The sequence below is a fragment of the Macrobrachium nipponense genome, chromosome 40 (genome assembly GCF_015104395.2).
Source record: "Macrobrachium nipponense isolate FS-2020 chromosome 40, ASM1510439v2, whole genome shotgun sequence".
NCBI lineage: Eukaryota > Metazoa > Arthropoda > Malacostraca > Decapoda > Palaemonidae > Macrobrachium > Macrobrachium nipponense.
In genome coordinates this window covers 48,459,667-48,477,166 of record NC_061101.1, presented here as the reverse complement: position 1 = coordinate 48,477,166, position 17,500 = coordinate 48,459,667, and the positions used below count along the sequence as shown (strand labels likewise).

The following is a 17,500-nucleotide window of genomic DNA, read 5'->3' as shown; positions in this document are numbered from 1 at the left end:
CGAACACCTAAATATCCTACAAACTACTTTGTTGTTTTTTTGTTGTTGTTCTTGTTGGGGGGGGGGGGGGGGTTGGGGGGGGGGGGGTGGGGGCGGTGGCATTTCGCGTTGGGTTTAAATATACAGGAATTTTAGGATAGGATATTTATGATTTATTTATTAGAATGAAAATGTAAACAATAAAAAAAGTGCATGTTAAACAAGGACAGAACAATTATTTCTAATAATTTTACCTAAATCGAAAGCCTTTGCTTTTGCCTTTTACATAATACAGTTTACTATATAATTGTAAATTTCTATTACACATAGTCATTACTATGATCATATTTTGGCCATGTGATGAATTCGGTAGAAGTTGGTAGTGTTTGTGTTTCTTTGATCAAACGTCCATTGTGAGTTTATTGACCTTTACTTGACCTCCTGACTCCAGATGGCCTGACACCCAACGTGCGTGCCCTGGTGGGGTCACCTAAAAGATTGCCACGACCCAGAGTCAAGAGACCCAGCAGGGAAGGTAAGTTGTGCCCCAATGTGAAATTCGTCCTTAGAATTCGCTTACTCGGAGTCACAAGAGGTGAACACTGCCATTAGAAGATCACAATTCCTGTGTCAAGTAGACTTGAAGAATAAATAGACTTTATTTTTCACACTTAGAACAGGTTTCATTTTCTGTAGATTTGAAAGGTAAATAGATTCAGACGTAGAACATGTTTCATTTTTTTTGTAGATTTGAAAAGTACATAGATTTTTAAAGAATTAGAACAGGGTTATGTATTTATTTATATATTTATTTATTTTTAGATGTGAAAGTACATAGATTTTGTAAGACTTAGAAAAGGTTTCATTTTTTGTAGATTTGAAAAGTAGCTACATAGATTTTTTTAAGACTTAGAACAGGTTTTTTTTGTAGATTTGAAAAGTACATAGATTTCTTAAGACATAGAACCAGTTTCTTTTTTTTGTAGATTTGAAAAGTACATAGATCGTTTAAGACTTGGGACATGTTTCATCTTTTGTAGATTTGAAAAGTACATAGATTTTTCTAATACATAGAACAGGTTTCTTTTTTATGGATTTGAAAAGTACATAGAATTCTTAAGAGTTAGAACAGGTTTTATTTTTCTTGCAGATTTGAAAAGTACATAGATTGTTTAAGACTTGGGACAGGTTTCTTTTTTTGTAGATTTGAAATGTACATAGATTGTGTAAGACTTAGAACAGGTTTTTTTTTGTAGATTTGAAAAGTACATAGTTTTTTAAGACTTACAACAGGTTTTTTGTAGATTTGAAAAGTACATAGATATTGTTTTAGACTTAGAGCAGGTTTTATTTTTGGCAGATTTGAAAAGTACATAGACTGTTTTTAAAGACTTAGAACATGTTTCTTTTTTGTAGATTTGAAAAGTACATAGATTTTTTTTGAAGACTTAGAACAAGTTTCTTTTTTTTGTAGATTTGAAAAGTACATAGATTTTTTTAAAGACTTAGAACAAGTTTCTTTTTTTGTAGATTTGAAAAGTACATAGATTTTTTTAAAGACTTAAAACAAGTTTCTTTTTTTGTAGATTTGAAAAGTAAATAGATATCTTAAGACAAAGAGCAGGTAAATTTTTTTTTTGTAGATTTGAAAAGTACATATATTGTTTAAGACTTGGGACAGGTTTCATTTTCTGTAGATGTGAAAAGCAAAGAGATTTTTCAGAATCCAGAACTTTTTTGATTTTCCGTATTCTCTTTTTATGGTCTTAAATCCGCCTGTTTGTTGCCTTGCTAAACTTCAAGATTGTAGTAGGATTAGATGTTCCTCTTTAAAGATTAAACTCCATAACGCTAGAGCTAATACCTTTATATAATTCTTGAAGTTCTTTTTATTTATTTAGATTATTCAGTTTGTTAGAAGAATATTGTCATTTTCATAAAATGTTGAAGCTCTGCTCCAGGTTTTCCTTAACACTTGTTCCCGTAGGGGGTTAGTGCCGTCAGTGCACCTCATGCTGTGCACTGTAGACATTACTTTCATTCCTTTGACTGTACCTCCGTTCATATTCTCTTTCTTCCATCTTTCACTCACCCTCTCCTAACTATGGATTCGTAGTGCAACAGCTTTGAGGTTTTCCTCCTGTCACGCCTTGCATATCAGACCTTTTCAATGTCAGTTTCCGTTTCAGTGCTGAATGACCTCATAGGTCTCAGCGTTTGACATTTGGCCTAAATTTTGTATTCTATCCGTAACACTTGCATGCGTATGAAATGCTTCCATGATTGCACTCGTGTAGAACTGTGCCATAGTGTAATATTATAATCCCAATATCTTGTATATTGTTATCTCCTATTATGTTATATCAAATTTCCTTTTAAATAAAATAAAATAAAAGAGATAATTTTAGATTCACTGGCTGTGCTGAGTGGTGATGGAAATAATTTGATTGAAGAGGAAGTTCGTGTTATCTTTATGGAAAATGCTGAAGAGCATAAAGATAGAACATTTATCTTTACATATGACTAAATCCAGTTGTGGCACTGGATATCATGTGTATAGTAGGAAGTTTAATTTCAGAGGGACCTATTCCCTGCAATGTCTGTTATTTCTGCAGAATTATGTGGAATTTTAGCAAATGATGTGAAAATACGCACTGTACAAAAGGTAATTTTACCTATATTTACGGTGCACAGTCTTGTACTTGTAGTGGAAGTGTATAAACAAGAAGAACCCATTAGTTTTGACAGTGTTTGTACTGTTCTGCATTTTAGAATATAGAGGAAAGGTGCATCTTTGTTTAACCAGACCTCAGCGACGTGGTTGGTATGGTATTAGCGTCCCACCTCTGTGGTCGCGGGTTCGATTCTCGGCCATTCCATTGAGGAGTGAGAGATGTGTATTTCTGGTGATAGAAGTTCACTCTCGACGTGGTTCGGAAGTCACGTAAAGCCGTTGGTTCCGTTGCTGAATAACCACTGGTTTCATGCAACGTAAAAGCACCATACAAACAAACAGACCACTGAGCTAATGAACAGCTCTCCTAGGGCTGCTGGCCCGAAGGATTAGATATTTTTACGTAACTAGGAACTAATTGGTTACATAGCAGCGGGACCGACAGCTTATTGTGGGATCCGAACCACATTACATCGAGAAATGAATTTGTAATTAACAGAAATAGATTCCTCTGATTCCGCGTTGGCAGAGCAGGGAGTCGAACTCCCGACTACCGAATCCGTAGGTGAGCTCGTAAACCACTCGTCCAAAGAGGAACTAGAATATAGAGGAATATGAATAAGATTTTGTTGGGTCGAAGTATATAAGCACAAAGGATCAATTTAGCTTTGGCAATTTATGGAGTGTTCTACATTTCAAAAAGCTCCTCGTTGGCCGAGTCGATTTCGCGCTCGGCTACCAATCCGGTGGTCCTGAGTTCGATTCTCTGCTCGTCGGCCAACGCGGAACCAGAGAAATTTATTTCTGGTGATAGAAATTTATTTCTCGATGTAATGTGGTTTGGATCCCACAATAAGCTGTAGGTCCTGTTGCTAGGTATCCAATTGGTTCCTAGTTACGTAAAAATATCTAATCCTTCGGGCCAGCCTTAGGAGAGCTGTTAATCAGCTCAGTGGTCTGGTAAAACTAAGATATACTTTTTCTACATTTCAAAATTAGGGGAATGTTAATGAGATTTATTTTTATGTTGCTTAACATATGCGCGTGCGCACAAGTAGCAAAACAAAGGCCGAGTTTTATTACTTCTCCAAATGAGACATTATCCCTTTTGTGAAATGATGCTTACCCTTCATTGGGATAATTTTCAAATGTATATTTTTTGCCGACATATATGTTGCGTGCAGACAATTTAGGAGAACAAAGGCCAAGTTATAATACTTATTAGCAGACGTTACCCCTTTTGTGAAATGATTTTTACCTTGGCATCACCAGGTCAGTTTGTGACGAAAAGCGGCAGCGCTGGAAGGTGGTGACGCAACTTGCAAACTTAGGAACTTGGTCAAATACCCAGGCCCCCGTAAGTGTGGGGTATTGCCGTCAGTGCACCTCATGCAGCGCACTGTAGGCATTACTTAAGGTTCTTTGCAGCGTGCCTTCGGCCTTTAGCTGCAACCACTTTGCGTTCCTTTTAATGTACCTCCTTTCATATTATCTTTCTTCCATATTACTTTCCACCCTCTCCTAACAGTTAATTCATAGTGCAACTGCGAGGTTTTCCTCCTGTTGCACCTTTCAAGCCTTTTATTGTCAATTTCATTTCAGCTCTGAATGACCTCATAGGTCCCAGTGCTTGGCCTTTGGCCTAAATTCTATATTCAACTCAAATCAACAATGCAATTGATTTGAAGTTTTCCTCCTGTTTCACTTATCAAACCTTCCTACTTCCAATTTCAGTTTGCGTTGAATGACCTCATTTGAGGTCCCAGCGCTTGGCCATTGCCCTGAAGTCGACATATCTTCTCAATAAACCCAGGCTATGGGAGACGGTTCTATCCCGTTTATGAATGAGGCGCACTTTCCTTACACGCGAGTACTTCATAGCTGGTGATGACGAGCCAATTCTTGGATGTCGTGTAGTCCAGTTGGCTCAGAGGCACTTCCTGGTTCAGTGTCCCTGTGTTTTGGTGTCCTGGGAATCGATATCCTTCTGGGGCTTGCGATTAGGATTCCAGCCTCCTCGCCTGGAGTCCTGTAGGATTTTTTTTTCTTTTTTTCGGAAGCTGGGCGTCTGGAAAAGAATGTGGAAGTTTCAAGAAAACCCGAGCTATAGTAAGTCAATTATATTATTATTACTAAAGTCAGGGATCTGTTTTTGTCGCCCGGGTGAGAACGTTGCAACATTTGTACTACTCAGGCTGATCGCTCGTTATGCGGCCGTCATTGCGCCTCACGGGGTACACTGTAGGCATTACTAAAGGTATTTGCAATGTCTCTTCCTTAGGCCCCTAGATACAAGCTCTTTCGTTACTTTTACTGTACCTCCATTCATATTCTTTTTCTTCCATCTTGCTATCCTCCCTCTGCTAGCAATGATTTCAAATTGCAACTGCTTTGAGGTTTTCCTCTTTGTACAACTTTCAGACCTACCTACTCTCAGTTTCCCTTTCCAGCGCCGAATGACCTTATAGGTCCCAGTGTTTGGCCTTTGTCCTATACTGTATATTCCATTCCATTCCATTACATTCTATGATGGTATGAAGTATTACCATTATCCCATGTTGTCTAAGATTTCAATGTAAGGAACCCATGAACAATGTTTCTCCTAGGACAGTTGAGGCTAGTTCCTATTTTCTGTTGGTGAATGTCCTTCTATTTGCTTAAAAAATACGTAGTTACTGTTAAACAGTTAATCGTATGACTAGTTTCTATTTTCTGTTTGTGAATATTCTTCTATTCGCTTAAGAAAAAATATATATTGTTGTTGCTTTTATACAGTTAAACGCATGACTAGTTTCTGTCTTCTGTTAGTGAATATCCTTCTATTCAGTTGAAAGAATATATGCAGTCGTTGGTATTATACTGTTAAATGCATTGATTAATTTTTCTATATAAGAAAAGAGTGAGAAGGATACGATTTATAGATTTTCATAAGCATTTGTTATTGAAAGATGCCGCCACAGCTTCTGAAGCGCTTTTGAAAGGGAACCTCACTAATCATAAACATTGTTAAAATTCTTTTCTTGGGAATAAGGGAACGCTAGGTTTTATATACCACTGAAGTAAAATCAAGTAAGACAGTAGTAGGTATGTTTCATAAGGGTCACATGACCTGAAGAGTTTCACATGACGTTGAATATTGGTTGCCAATCTTGTAACAACTGATAATAATAATGATCTTAAGTTACCGGTGGTTCAGAGCGAGAAAAATGGCAACTAAGGCTATCATCACCATTATAAGGACCACGTTAGTTGCCTGTGTAACCAGATCCTTGAAAAAGCTAGAAGTTGCTTCAAACTCTTTTTTCTGTAGAAAGGAGTGGAGGAAGAACCTTTGATCTAGAGCAGAGGTTCTCAACCTTTTGATGACTCAAAACCCCAAGAGAATTGCTCGGGTTCCTTACTCCTTTTGCTGAAGTCCACTTCAGCCCTGTTAGTTGACGGTATAACTTAATGAATATAGAATTTAGACGAGATGCCAAGCAAAGGGACCTGTGAGGTCATTCAGCGATGAAATAGAAATTGACAGTAAAAGGTTTGAAAGGCGTAACAGGAGGAAGAAATCGCAGTTGCACTATGAATCAAGTGTTGGGAGAGGGTTGAGGAAAGTAAGATGAAGAAAGAGAATATGGAAGGAGGTGAAGTAAAAGGAACGAATATAACTTGATGATGCACTTAGTTTAATACGTACTTAAAGTATGAGTGGCTAGGAATAGAACATAAAGAAAATCAAAAGCATTTATAGTTTTATATTGTTATTTATTTACAAAATGTATCCAAGTATACATTCACACGTTAAAATCAAATATACGCAAATTTCCAGAGATCAAGTCCCATACCCCCAACACGTGGTTCTCATACCCCCAGAGGGAGGGTATGGATACCCCTTGTTAAGGATCCTTGATCTAGAGCTCCCATCTCTTGCTCTCGTGCTTCTGAATCCTCCCCCGAAAATGTTAAGCTTTTTGCTAAAAATCTTGATATGGGAGGAGCAAGAACGCCATATCCCAGCTTCCGTAGGGGGTTAGTGCCATCAGTTCACTTCATGCGGTGCACGGTAGGCATTTACTGAAGAAGGTTCTTTGCAGCGTGCCTTCGGTCCCTAGTTGCAACCCATTTCATTCCTTTTACTGTACCTCCTTTCATATTCTCTTTCCTCCATCTTACTTTCCACCCTCTAACAATTGATTTACTGTCAATTTTCGTTTCGGCTATGAATGACCTTGTAAGTCACAGTGCTTGGCCTCTGGTCTAACTTCTATATTCAATTCGGCCTGTATGACCTCAAAGTCCCAGTTCTTGGCCTTTGGCCTAAATTCTATATTCAGTTCAACCATCTCTCAATGAAATTCAGTTCAACTGAGTTTTTTGTGAGAATAACATAAACAGTAAAGTCCAGTTCAGCATCTCGGAATCTCTATCATCTCTACAAAGAAAAATGAGAAGTAAGAGAGGTTTTATCTCTGGGCAGTAAGAAGCAGGTAAGACTTGCCTTTCCTGCGGGCAGGGTAACAAAACCTTTCTGAGATCAAATTCCTTTCCTGTGCTTATTGAATGTTCTATTGTTACTACAAATACCATTTCTCAAGGTAGCTTATCCGTTTTCTTTACTAGCTGTGATGCCACATTAGCCTGTAAACATGTGTAAAAGTCCATTAATACCATAAGTAAATTGGCTGATGGGTATGTTTTAAAAAATTTTTATTTAAAAATTGCTGCCCTGCTATTTTTTAGTTGTAGACATACCTATATTATTTCATTTTATGAAAAGGAAATTAAATATTTGATCATGATAATTGCTTCCAAACGCACATGGTTCAGTCACATTTATGCATAGAACTGAAGATCAAGAAATATCAAATATTCTAAAAGTTTGTATCTGGTTTTGATGGAGGACAGAATAAGAAGTCTTTATGGAGATTGCAATTTGTTGTGGAAGTCTCAGCGTGAGTATAAGTGTCAGATATTTTCTCATGTAAATAAAAAATCAAAGTTTTTTTATGTAGTACATAGAAGTATCCTTAGAATATGCAGCCATGCATTAGAACATTGCCCTTTAAGAGCATTTCAGTAGATAATAATAGATTACCATTTGATTTTCGAAAGTAGTAGAATCTGTAGTATTTGTACTGAACTAAATCTGCCTCCTAAGGTAGCGGTTTCTTTGATGATTTTTAAGAAGCTGGTCGCTCAGAGAATGAATTTGCTAAGATTATCTAAGCCTTTTCAAATTAGTATGATGTTAGATTTTTAAAACTTTTCTTTCAACTTCATTGTTTCACATTTTTTCTTCTTCTTTTTTTGCATGCAGATTTAAACCACCTTGGCAGCAACTTAACTTTTTTTTTTATCTTTGGTTTGTGAGATTCACTTTGCAGAACTGAAATATTGTTTCCAAATGCACGTTTTAAAAATGAATCTTATGGTTTGTAGAATTCATTTTGTATAATAGAAATTATATTTAGATTATTTTCAAAATGAATCTTATGGTTTGTAGAAGTCATTTTGTATAATTGAAATATTTTTAGATTATTTTCAAAATGAATCTTATGGTTTGTAGAATTCATTTTGTATAATTGAAATATTTTTAAATGATTTTGAAAATTAATCTTAAGGTTTGTAGAATTCATTTTGTATAGTTGAAATGTTTTGAAATGCATTTTAAAAACTAATTTTATGGTTTGTAGAATTCATTTTGCATAATTAAAATGTTATTTTTAAATGAACATTTTATAAATTAATCTTGTGGTTTGTAGAATTGCATATAATAGAAATATTTTTCAGTGCGCGTTTGGTGTTAATAAAATATTATTTCTAAATGCACTTTTTTAAAATATTCTGAAATGTGTATGACTTTATGTGTGTGTGTTTGGGCAAGCATGTTAAGACGCCCTAATATATGCTTTTTATGCATGCTTATTTGTTTGTTTTCCTTGCATGTGTGTGCTTTCGGGAACAGATGCGCCCAGTCCTCAGGTGCGTGCACTAGTTGGTTCCCCTAAATGGTTCTGGAAACCAAGATTCAAGAGGAGTTACAGAGAACCTGAAGGTAAGATAGTTATGTTTATGATATATATATATATATATATATATATATATAATAATATATATATATAATAAACAAGATCCTAAAATCTCGGTCTTCTATTTACTGGCAAGCACACCCCCCCCCCCCCCCCCCCCCCCCCCCCCCCCCCCCCCTCCTCTCTCTCTCTCTCTCTCTCTCTCTCTCTCTCTCTCTCTCTCTCTCTCTCTCTTCTCTCCTCTCTCCCCGCAACACACATCCCCCTCCATTATCTAAGGCCATCAAATAGACATGTGAGCTTATAAAAAAATAACGTTTATTTAAGAACAAAGCATTAGCTAAATAAACCCAGGTTCTTAACAAAAAGATTAAATGAATGATTGAACTCAAATAGCCAATTCCATATTCCCCAAAATAACCAACATCAGTTTAGTCATGAAACTGGAAAAGTCACAACAGTCTCTACGGTAACACCATGACATATTAATTAAGTCAGTTCCCCTTTCTCCAGACAATCCCCAATTCCCTTTCTCCAGAACCGCCTGTTAGAAGACAGGAGAACACCTCGATAAGCACAAGATTAAAATCAAAGATCATATGAAATAGAACATCTTTGAAATAAATATTCAAATACAATCCAGCCACATCTTGGCCAAAATAAATATGCTTACCCATTCAATACAGTAATCACAATCACTTTATAACAAAGATACTGTTCGAAAAAGCCATCTTGGCTTTAGCCTCTCTTGTACATATGTAGGGAAAAGCTCGCACGCACGTACGAACTCACACACATTGTCCACACCCAAGAACTGCCTAGAACTAGATTCATAAGTAATCTTGGCGATCGCCCGTAGCAACAGGACATATCGCTGATCTGCACACACGCAACCACTTTGATATCACACACCTGAAGAAGGATGCATTAGCATTCCAAGGCTTGTCACTCTAGCACTGTCTCTAAGGGAAGTTAAATGATGACTCCACATTCTAAGAAAGTCACAGTACATCACCTTACAACGGTATATTAAACATATTATTAATTATAGCCCTCTTTTGTATAACAGATGCTCGGCCACCTAGAATTGCTAGCACCTGCCTAGCCATAGCTCACATAAAACAGCTTATACAGATAAAAAAACATTGGCTGGCTCATTAAACACCATAATAAAAATAACTGCACGTCTTTGGCAGTACAATGTCTATCACACATTATTTTCAACAGCCTGCATATGGGCTATAATAACAATTGGTTGTAAAAAATTCTGCTCATCTTGAACTTTCGATTCTCCCGAGTATGTGATTGGTCTGGCAGCTGCACAGACACGTGAAACACGCTGTAAAAAGGCAAAACGTCTCCCCGTGGAAGACAACTGACGATTTCTGTAGTCCAAAAGCGCTGTAAAACCCCGTAGATGCAGTAGTTGATGGACGTCTTGCTGGGCGTAGGGGAACGATGTTTATGGTGTTTCAGTATGTCAGTCGTGTAATCGGTCAATCAAAGAAAAATTAACCCTAGACATACATCTGTCAAATAATGACCTCAAAAAATTCTAAGAAATACCAACTGAACGTTTTCCAACTAACCCCATTAATATAACCACTAATATGACCACTGAACTAATTTCTTACTACAACTCGTGAAGGAACTTCATAAGATCGCTAAATCACAAATCACTATTATAACCCCGTAAAGAAAATATTAAATTTACCAATCTAATTTTCCAATAATATAAAAAAAAAAAGGTCGCCAACCCCATACAAGTTAGCACACACCAACTCTATGGACTACTGTCATCACATTTAAACTCACATTACTCATAATTATAAAAAAAAAATAATAATAAGCCCGAAAAAAAACTTATCAAACACAGCCCCAAATTATCACCAAAAATGTTCTCTCAGGCTCTGATATTTCAGTAACCCACAAAATCAGTGAAAACCCTTTACTGTCTAACAGCAAAACCCCTTTTACTGTTTATATAATTAATCTCCATGGAATATTAATGCTAAACACCCTTCCATCTAATTCACATACCCTGACAAATTATATCTCCTGTCTAAAATGGAAATGCTATTTAAAGCTTAACCCCAATTACGACAAATCTCGTAGGAAAAGAAAAAAAAGAAAAAAAAATAATAACTACAACAATAAGTGAACTTTCCCATTACAGAGTGCACATAATATATATAATATACATAATCCAACTTTTCCCTCATAAATGCAACATGTATCGTTACGGAATTTGCTATCGCAACATATCTCATCGGCTAGAAACGAACGGAAAACAACCCCCTTACATAGGTACATCTCTGTGGAATGCCATAGTCAACATTTCCAGAATAGTGCAAATCTCCGAGTAATCAACTCCAAAGGAAGAAAGTCAGCAACCAGACTCATCATGGCATAATCAGCAAAAATGCACCTGTGAACACATCAGGTGCTCGAACTGCAGTATAGATTTGTCTAGTCAGATTTGCAACATCAGAAACCAGTATTCTCCAAAAAGCCCCAAAAATTCTATACTGACACCATAAAATCACATTTCACAAAATTATCTCCAGGAGATCATCAAGGTGCCCAAAAATTGTCTTCAAAGACATAACTCCCCCATGATGCAGTTCCAAGTATATAAAACAAATTATCACCTATTCGGGATAAACCACAGTAAACATAAAATATAAAATACATCTCCATAGGGACTCATAAAACTGCAACGCAGTAATGCCACTCGCCTCCATTGGTCACAACTCCGAAAGAACCCCAATACCCCTCGATAAAATATTCCCCTCCATTTCACTAGCATCCACCCATCACCATATTCCCTTCTATTTCACCAATAACCACATATGGAATAAAAACAAGTCTCCAAAAAATATTATTACACCTCCAAGCAGGGTAAAAAATTAAACTCTGTCCCCGAAAAATGCACTCAAAGCATCTAGCTGATACACTCAAAACATTGTCACATGTCTTTCTCACAAGGGTTTCCATTTGCACAAAAATTACTGCAAAAATAATTGAACAAAACATAGCTCTTACCACCATAGGCCTAAACTATGGACTATCTCCAAAAAAAATAAAATATCACATGGCCAAAATATTATATCTCCAATTCTCCAGTAAAATAACTGAATGTTACAGTAAAAAACTATAAACTCTGTTTAGCATAACTGCTGAGAAGGGCAAAAATTTTGCAAATAAAATGCCCAGGAAATTCTAGAAAAAAAAAAAATCATCAGTGTGCCATAAATCATTAACAACAAAACTCCAAATCCAAAGTGTCTAAACAAAGACTTCCCCATATTCACAAACATCATCACCCTTAATATCATTACAAACACCCATGTTAGTATCAGAAATAACACCAATATCAGTACTCGCCCGTATCACCAATATCACCAAATTCACCAAAATTCACCAATCTCACCATTATCACCAAACTCACCAAATTCACCAAATTGTTATCACCACCCATAAATCATTGTCACATTCCCCAAAATTATTATCACCATGAACTCCAACAGAACCCCCATAAATATCTCCAGTAATAATTCTCCGTAATAATTCCACTCAAATATCTCCCCGTAAATAATTCTCCATTAAATATCTCCGTAAATATCTCCGTAAAATATCTCCAGTATCACCAGTAAGGGCCTTAATATTGCCATTCCCCCATAACTCGGTCTCCATATCCCAAACACATCCCCATTATAAAATAATCTTTGTATCCCCAGTTATAATCATGCCCTCTATCATTGCATAAAGGCATTCTCCAAAGCGCAAGGAAAACTTGCACCACATTCATATGCATTTTCTCTTTACTCAAAAGAAAGAACAAAAATCATTCTAAAAGAAACCCTATGGGCATATCATCCCTCAGTGGCTATCAGCTGATATGGCATGGCAATGATCTTTCCTTTCAAGGCCAAACTGACCCCCACAACCCCAGCACAAAGAAAAAAAAGGAATAAATCACTCTAACGTGGAAGACACTATAGTCGATTCATTTAAGGTAGATTCTTGCGCCTACGAGACGTTTGTTTGGCGGCCTCTGATTGGCTGGTAGCGGGAGGCAGACTGCTCGCTCAGTGGGTCATATTTTCGTTTGTAGCTTAGAAAACTAGCAATATGTTTACATTTCTTCATTTATCTCACGTTTTACAAAAGATAGGAAAGTTTTGGTCATACCAAAGGATTCAGTATTAAATGTACAATTAATGAATCTTTCCCTGAAATCAATAAGTTAAAAAAATACAAAGGAATTACGAGTAGAGTGAAGGGAGAAACTTTTCATTCTTTATACCTGTTTTTATTCATCATCGGATTTTGCATAATTCACGAGATCAAGATAAAATGAAATCTTGTGTTTTCAAACAATAAAATCACCCTGAATACGGTGGTGCTTTCAGATTTTAAATGCGTGTAATATGTAAAGAGAAAATGAAGAATATGTCTTATGTTGCATCCGTGCTTGACTCGGTTTGACAGTAGTGCCGAGGGACGCAAGATATCGAGGGCTGGTCCTCTCAGCTAGAGTGTTGGTGGTGTTTGTCAGTTGCCAATTGGCGATATGAGAAGTTTGCAGTTTCGAGACTGTATTTACCGAATTATTATGTCATTACATTTTCTATAAATAAAGCATAGAATTCCCATTATGACTTTCGAACATTTTTACTAAAATATTATATATGTCCGTATTTCTGGACACATCTGATAAAGGAAAGTAAATAATCAGATGGATGCATCTGGGTGTTGGTTTCAATTTAGTCTAAGTGAGAAATGTACATGCTTTATGAGGCTCACTGATAAATAACAGAACTTGTTTCTCTGGCCAATAAAATCAAAAGCTTATGGTTTTCATATGTTCACTCAATAAACAAAAGTACAAATGTTATTTTTTCTTACCATAAATTTGTTGACGATGTAACCGAATATAATATACTGTCTTTTTCAGAATTGCTTGAGTTACTCTTACACCAGAATGTTTATCTCCTTTATATACATGGTTACACTTGACAACATGTCTGCAACAATGTTTAGGAAAAATTTGCTTAGTTTTCTCCTGAGGTAGTTGATTATACTTGAATCACTTAATTCATACCTGAGTTAGAATAGCTCCCGTAACCGTTCCCACAGCCCTGCATAATTGATATATATATATATATATATATATATATATATAAAAAATATATATATATATATATATATATATATATATATATATATATAGTACATGTAGGATAATGAGACTATCAGAAAGACTGTTTATATCATCATCCTTTTTTACAAATAAAAATGGAAAATTCATGCAGATATATTATGTCATAAACAAAAGAAAAGTCATACATTGGTATGTCATTAGGCTATCGATATGAACAAAAAGAAATTAAAATTTTACAAAAAATTTTCTTACGTCATCATTATTTAAAAAAATAAATAAGGAAAATCATACATATATACATAGTCATGTCATTACCTATTGGAACAAAAAGAAGGGAAATGGGAAATTATAACGATACATTGATATCCCCTTTTCTATTAAAACCAAAATAAAAAGAATTTATGAACAGATATGTACATTGTTATGACCATTAAATATTAAAAAAAAAGGAAACATCATAGATAATACTGTAGTTATGAATTGCCTATCTAAAAATGGAAAACTATAGAAAAACACCGTTAGGTCTTCAACTTTAAAAAAAAATAATGGAAAATCATTGATATATATCATAACTGTCAGTGTCATCCTCCCTAATATCAATATCATCACTGTCAGTTTCGTCATCTCCAATGTCAATAACAAAACTTTCAAACATATGCTCTCTAGCAACATCTTTCCTCCTATAATCATCTTCTAATTTCTTAACGTGGTGAAAACAATTTCTTCCAGTCTTCTGTTGTAACTTTGTCTATCGCCAGTCTCGTAAGCTGCTCAAAGCATTTTCAAAGATTGATTTGCATTAGAGTTATTTTTTTCTGATATCCCCCTTTATTTGAGCCCATATAAGTTCTATGGGGTGAAACTGACAATATATGGTGGCAGTCTGAGCACATCATGACCATTTGCACGGGCTATCTCATCTATCACATACCTCTGTTTTTCTTTGTGGACACTTGGCAATCTGCAGCAATTTTCTTGGCTTTGTTGCTGATGGGTCGTGGGTGACGTTATTAGAACGAAAGCCACTCTATGAACTCACTTTTTCTGTTGCTGGTTGTTGCACTTTATTTTCTATTTTGCTATGGTAGGGAGCATTGTCCATTATGATTAGAGATCTATCTCTATATTAGGCAATAGTTGTTCCTTAACCACTTTAAAAACCTTTCATGGTCCATGGAATCATGGTAGTCCCCTTTGGCACCATTTTTTGACCTAAGCAACAATAGCGCATCTTTGACAAACCCCTTTCACTCCCCGCGTGCACAACAATAAATCTTGACCCCTTTCCAGTCTTAAGTTTGGGTCCTATTTCGCCTTCACCCGTTTGTCCAACACTGACGTACACATTCATTTTGGTTTATCCAAGTTTCATCCAGGAATACTTCAGGTTTACGTTCAGTTGGACTACAATTCCTATTCTTTTCAATTAACCGTAGGTATTCAGTTCTCGCTGCCACTATATCATCACGTTCCATTAAAATTGCTCTTCCACTCGTCACTTTTTTGTACCGGAATCCAAGCCCTCTCACAATTTTTCCATAACGTTGTTCTTCCACCATTAAACTTTACCGGGTCTTCCTTCACTGTTTTCCCAGTAGGGCGGATCTAACGTTGGGAGCTCTCCTCTCTCGTAAAAAGACAAAATCTCCTTCCGAATACACTCATTTTCAAAAACTATCCACCTTGTCCTTCACTCGGATCCTCTTCCTGGGATATACAGGTGAAGCGAAGGGGACGTTACCACACTCAGATGACTGTCGCTTGATTTTTTTCACTGTGTTGGTTGGCACTCCTGTAGCTTTGGCGGTCTTCTCAAATACTTCATTTCTTGAAGTCTGCTCCCCACTGTGAGCTGAAGTAACGATGAACATTCATTATAATGTTGCGAGCTTGACTTGCAAATCTGGAAACGGTGCGACGAATGGTGCTGTCATCTCGAGACATCTGCTTGAAAAGAAAAAGAAATCTTGCTTAGTTCGTTGCTGTTATTGCTCCACTGAGATTATTATTTCATATCACTCAATTAAGTCTCTGATATCTCTTTCGTTTGAAAATATACTCATATAAGAAAATTAGAAACAATATGTTGAAACCAACCTCATTAAAACTATTGATGAGCTGAAGAGTGCGAAGTAGGTCCGTAGATTTCAAATTCATTCCCAGGACTGAATTTCCCGCCCGCCCGCGGCAGCCTACACCTCCAACGATACCAGATGCTTCCATCTGATTATTTACTTTTTTTTTTATCAGATATGTCCAGAATACGGACATATATGATATTTGATAAAATGTTCGAAAGTCATAATAGGAATTCTATGAATTTATTTATAGAAAATGTAATGACATAATAATTCGGTGAATACATGCCTCGAAACTGAAACTTCTCATATCGCCAATGGCAACTGCCAACACGCCAACGGCTCTAGCTGAGAGGACCAGACCCAACGATGTGTCTCGACTATGTCAAAACCGAGTAACACGAATGCAACATAAATAAGACATATTCTTCATTTTCTCTTTACATATTACGCATCTAAAATTCTGAAAGCACCACCGTATTCAGGGTGATTTTATTGTTTAATGCACAAGATTTTATTTTATCTTGATCTCATGAATTATGCAAAATCCGATGATGAATAAAAACAGGTATAAAGAATGAAATGTTTCTCCTTCACTTCTACTCGTTGTAATTCCTTTGTATTTTAACTTATTGATTTCAGGAAAAGATTATTTAATTGTACATTTTAATACCGAATCCTTTGGTATGACCAAAACTTTCCTATCTTTTGTAAACGTGAGATAAATGAAGAAATGTAAACATATTGCTAGTTTTCTAAGCTACAAACGAAAATATGACCCACTGAGCGAGCAGCCTGCCTCCCGCTACCAGCCAATCAGAGGCCGCCAAACAACGTCTCGCAGGCGCAAGAATCTACCTTAATGAATCGACTATAGTCTCCCTTTTGCTGTCTATTCAAAAATAGCTGAGTGCGTATGCATGAGCAAGCGCTGTCTCCAAGCACCTCGAGAACTGAGTTGCATGCATGAAAAACCTTCATATGCATACATATGCATCGCCTCTAAACATGTTTCAAGAAAAAAAAACTCAACACATTCTGCTCCTATGGGAAAAAAAAAATGGTAAACCGAAATGATTCTTTAACTCCAAAAATGATTCATACACATAGAAAGAGAGGAAAAAAACACTAGGGCAAAAATTAATCTATCAATCACGTTGTCAATGAAAGAACACAGGATTGCCGACTCGCGCACGAATAAACACGCGAATACACACATACTCGCATGTGTAAGGACGACTCGATACTCGAACAGTAAACACTTTGGCAAGCGCGCACTCACAAGGCCCAACTGAGTAACCCATTGCTTGCAATGTCTCGCGACAGACAAAGATGCTGACGCTAATTGAATTTTTTCTCTCAGTACCACAACCAACGGCTCAATAATTCTTATCCCCTGTCATCTATTAACTGAAAACCTAACACATTTTTCACAACCAGACTCTAAAAACAGCCTCTTTAAGCTGCCACTAATCTCACAAAAGGCATGCCACAGTACAAAAACCACTGCCACCTAACTTTGTAAACGATCCTAAAATCTTGTTCTTCTCTTTTAATTTTAAAAAGTTAGCAATGAACCAGA

The 17,500-nt window shown here is 36.3% G+C and overlaps 1 protein-coding gene across 1 annotated transcript in view; it reads left to right on the top strand.

Moving 5' to 3' along the window:
- The window catches only part of LOC135212239 (uncharacterized), a 790,449-nt gene that overhangs the window by 561,043 nt on the left and 211,906 nt on the right, over nt 1-17,500 (top strand). The window contains exons 4-5 of the mRNA XM_064245682.1: nt 431-514; nt 8,610-8,699. Of these exons, the coding sequence (XP_064101752.1) occupies nt 431-514; nt 8,610-8,699 (174 nt within the window). The remainder of the gene's footprint in view (nt 1-430; nt 515-8,609; nt 8,700-17,500) is intronic.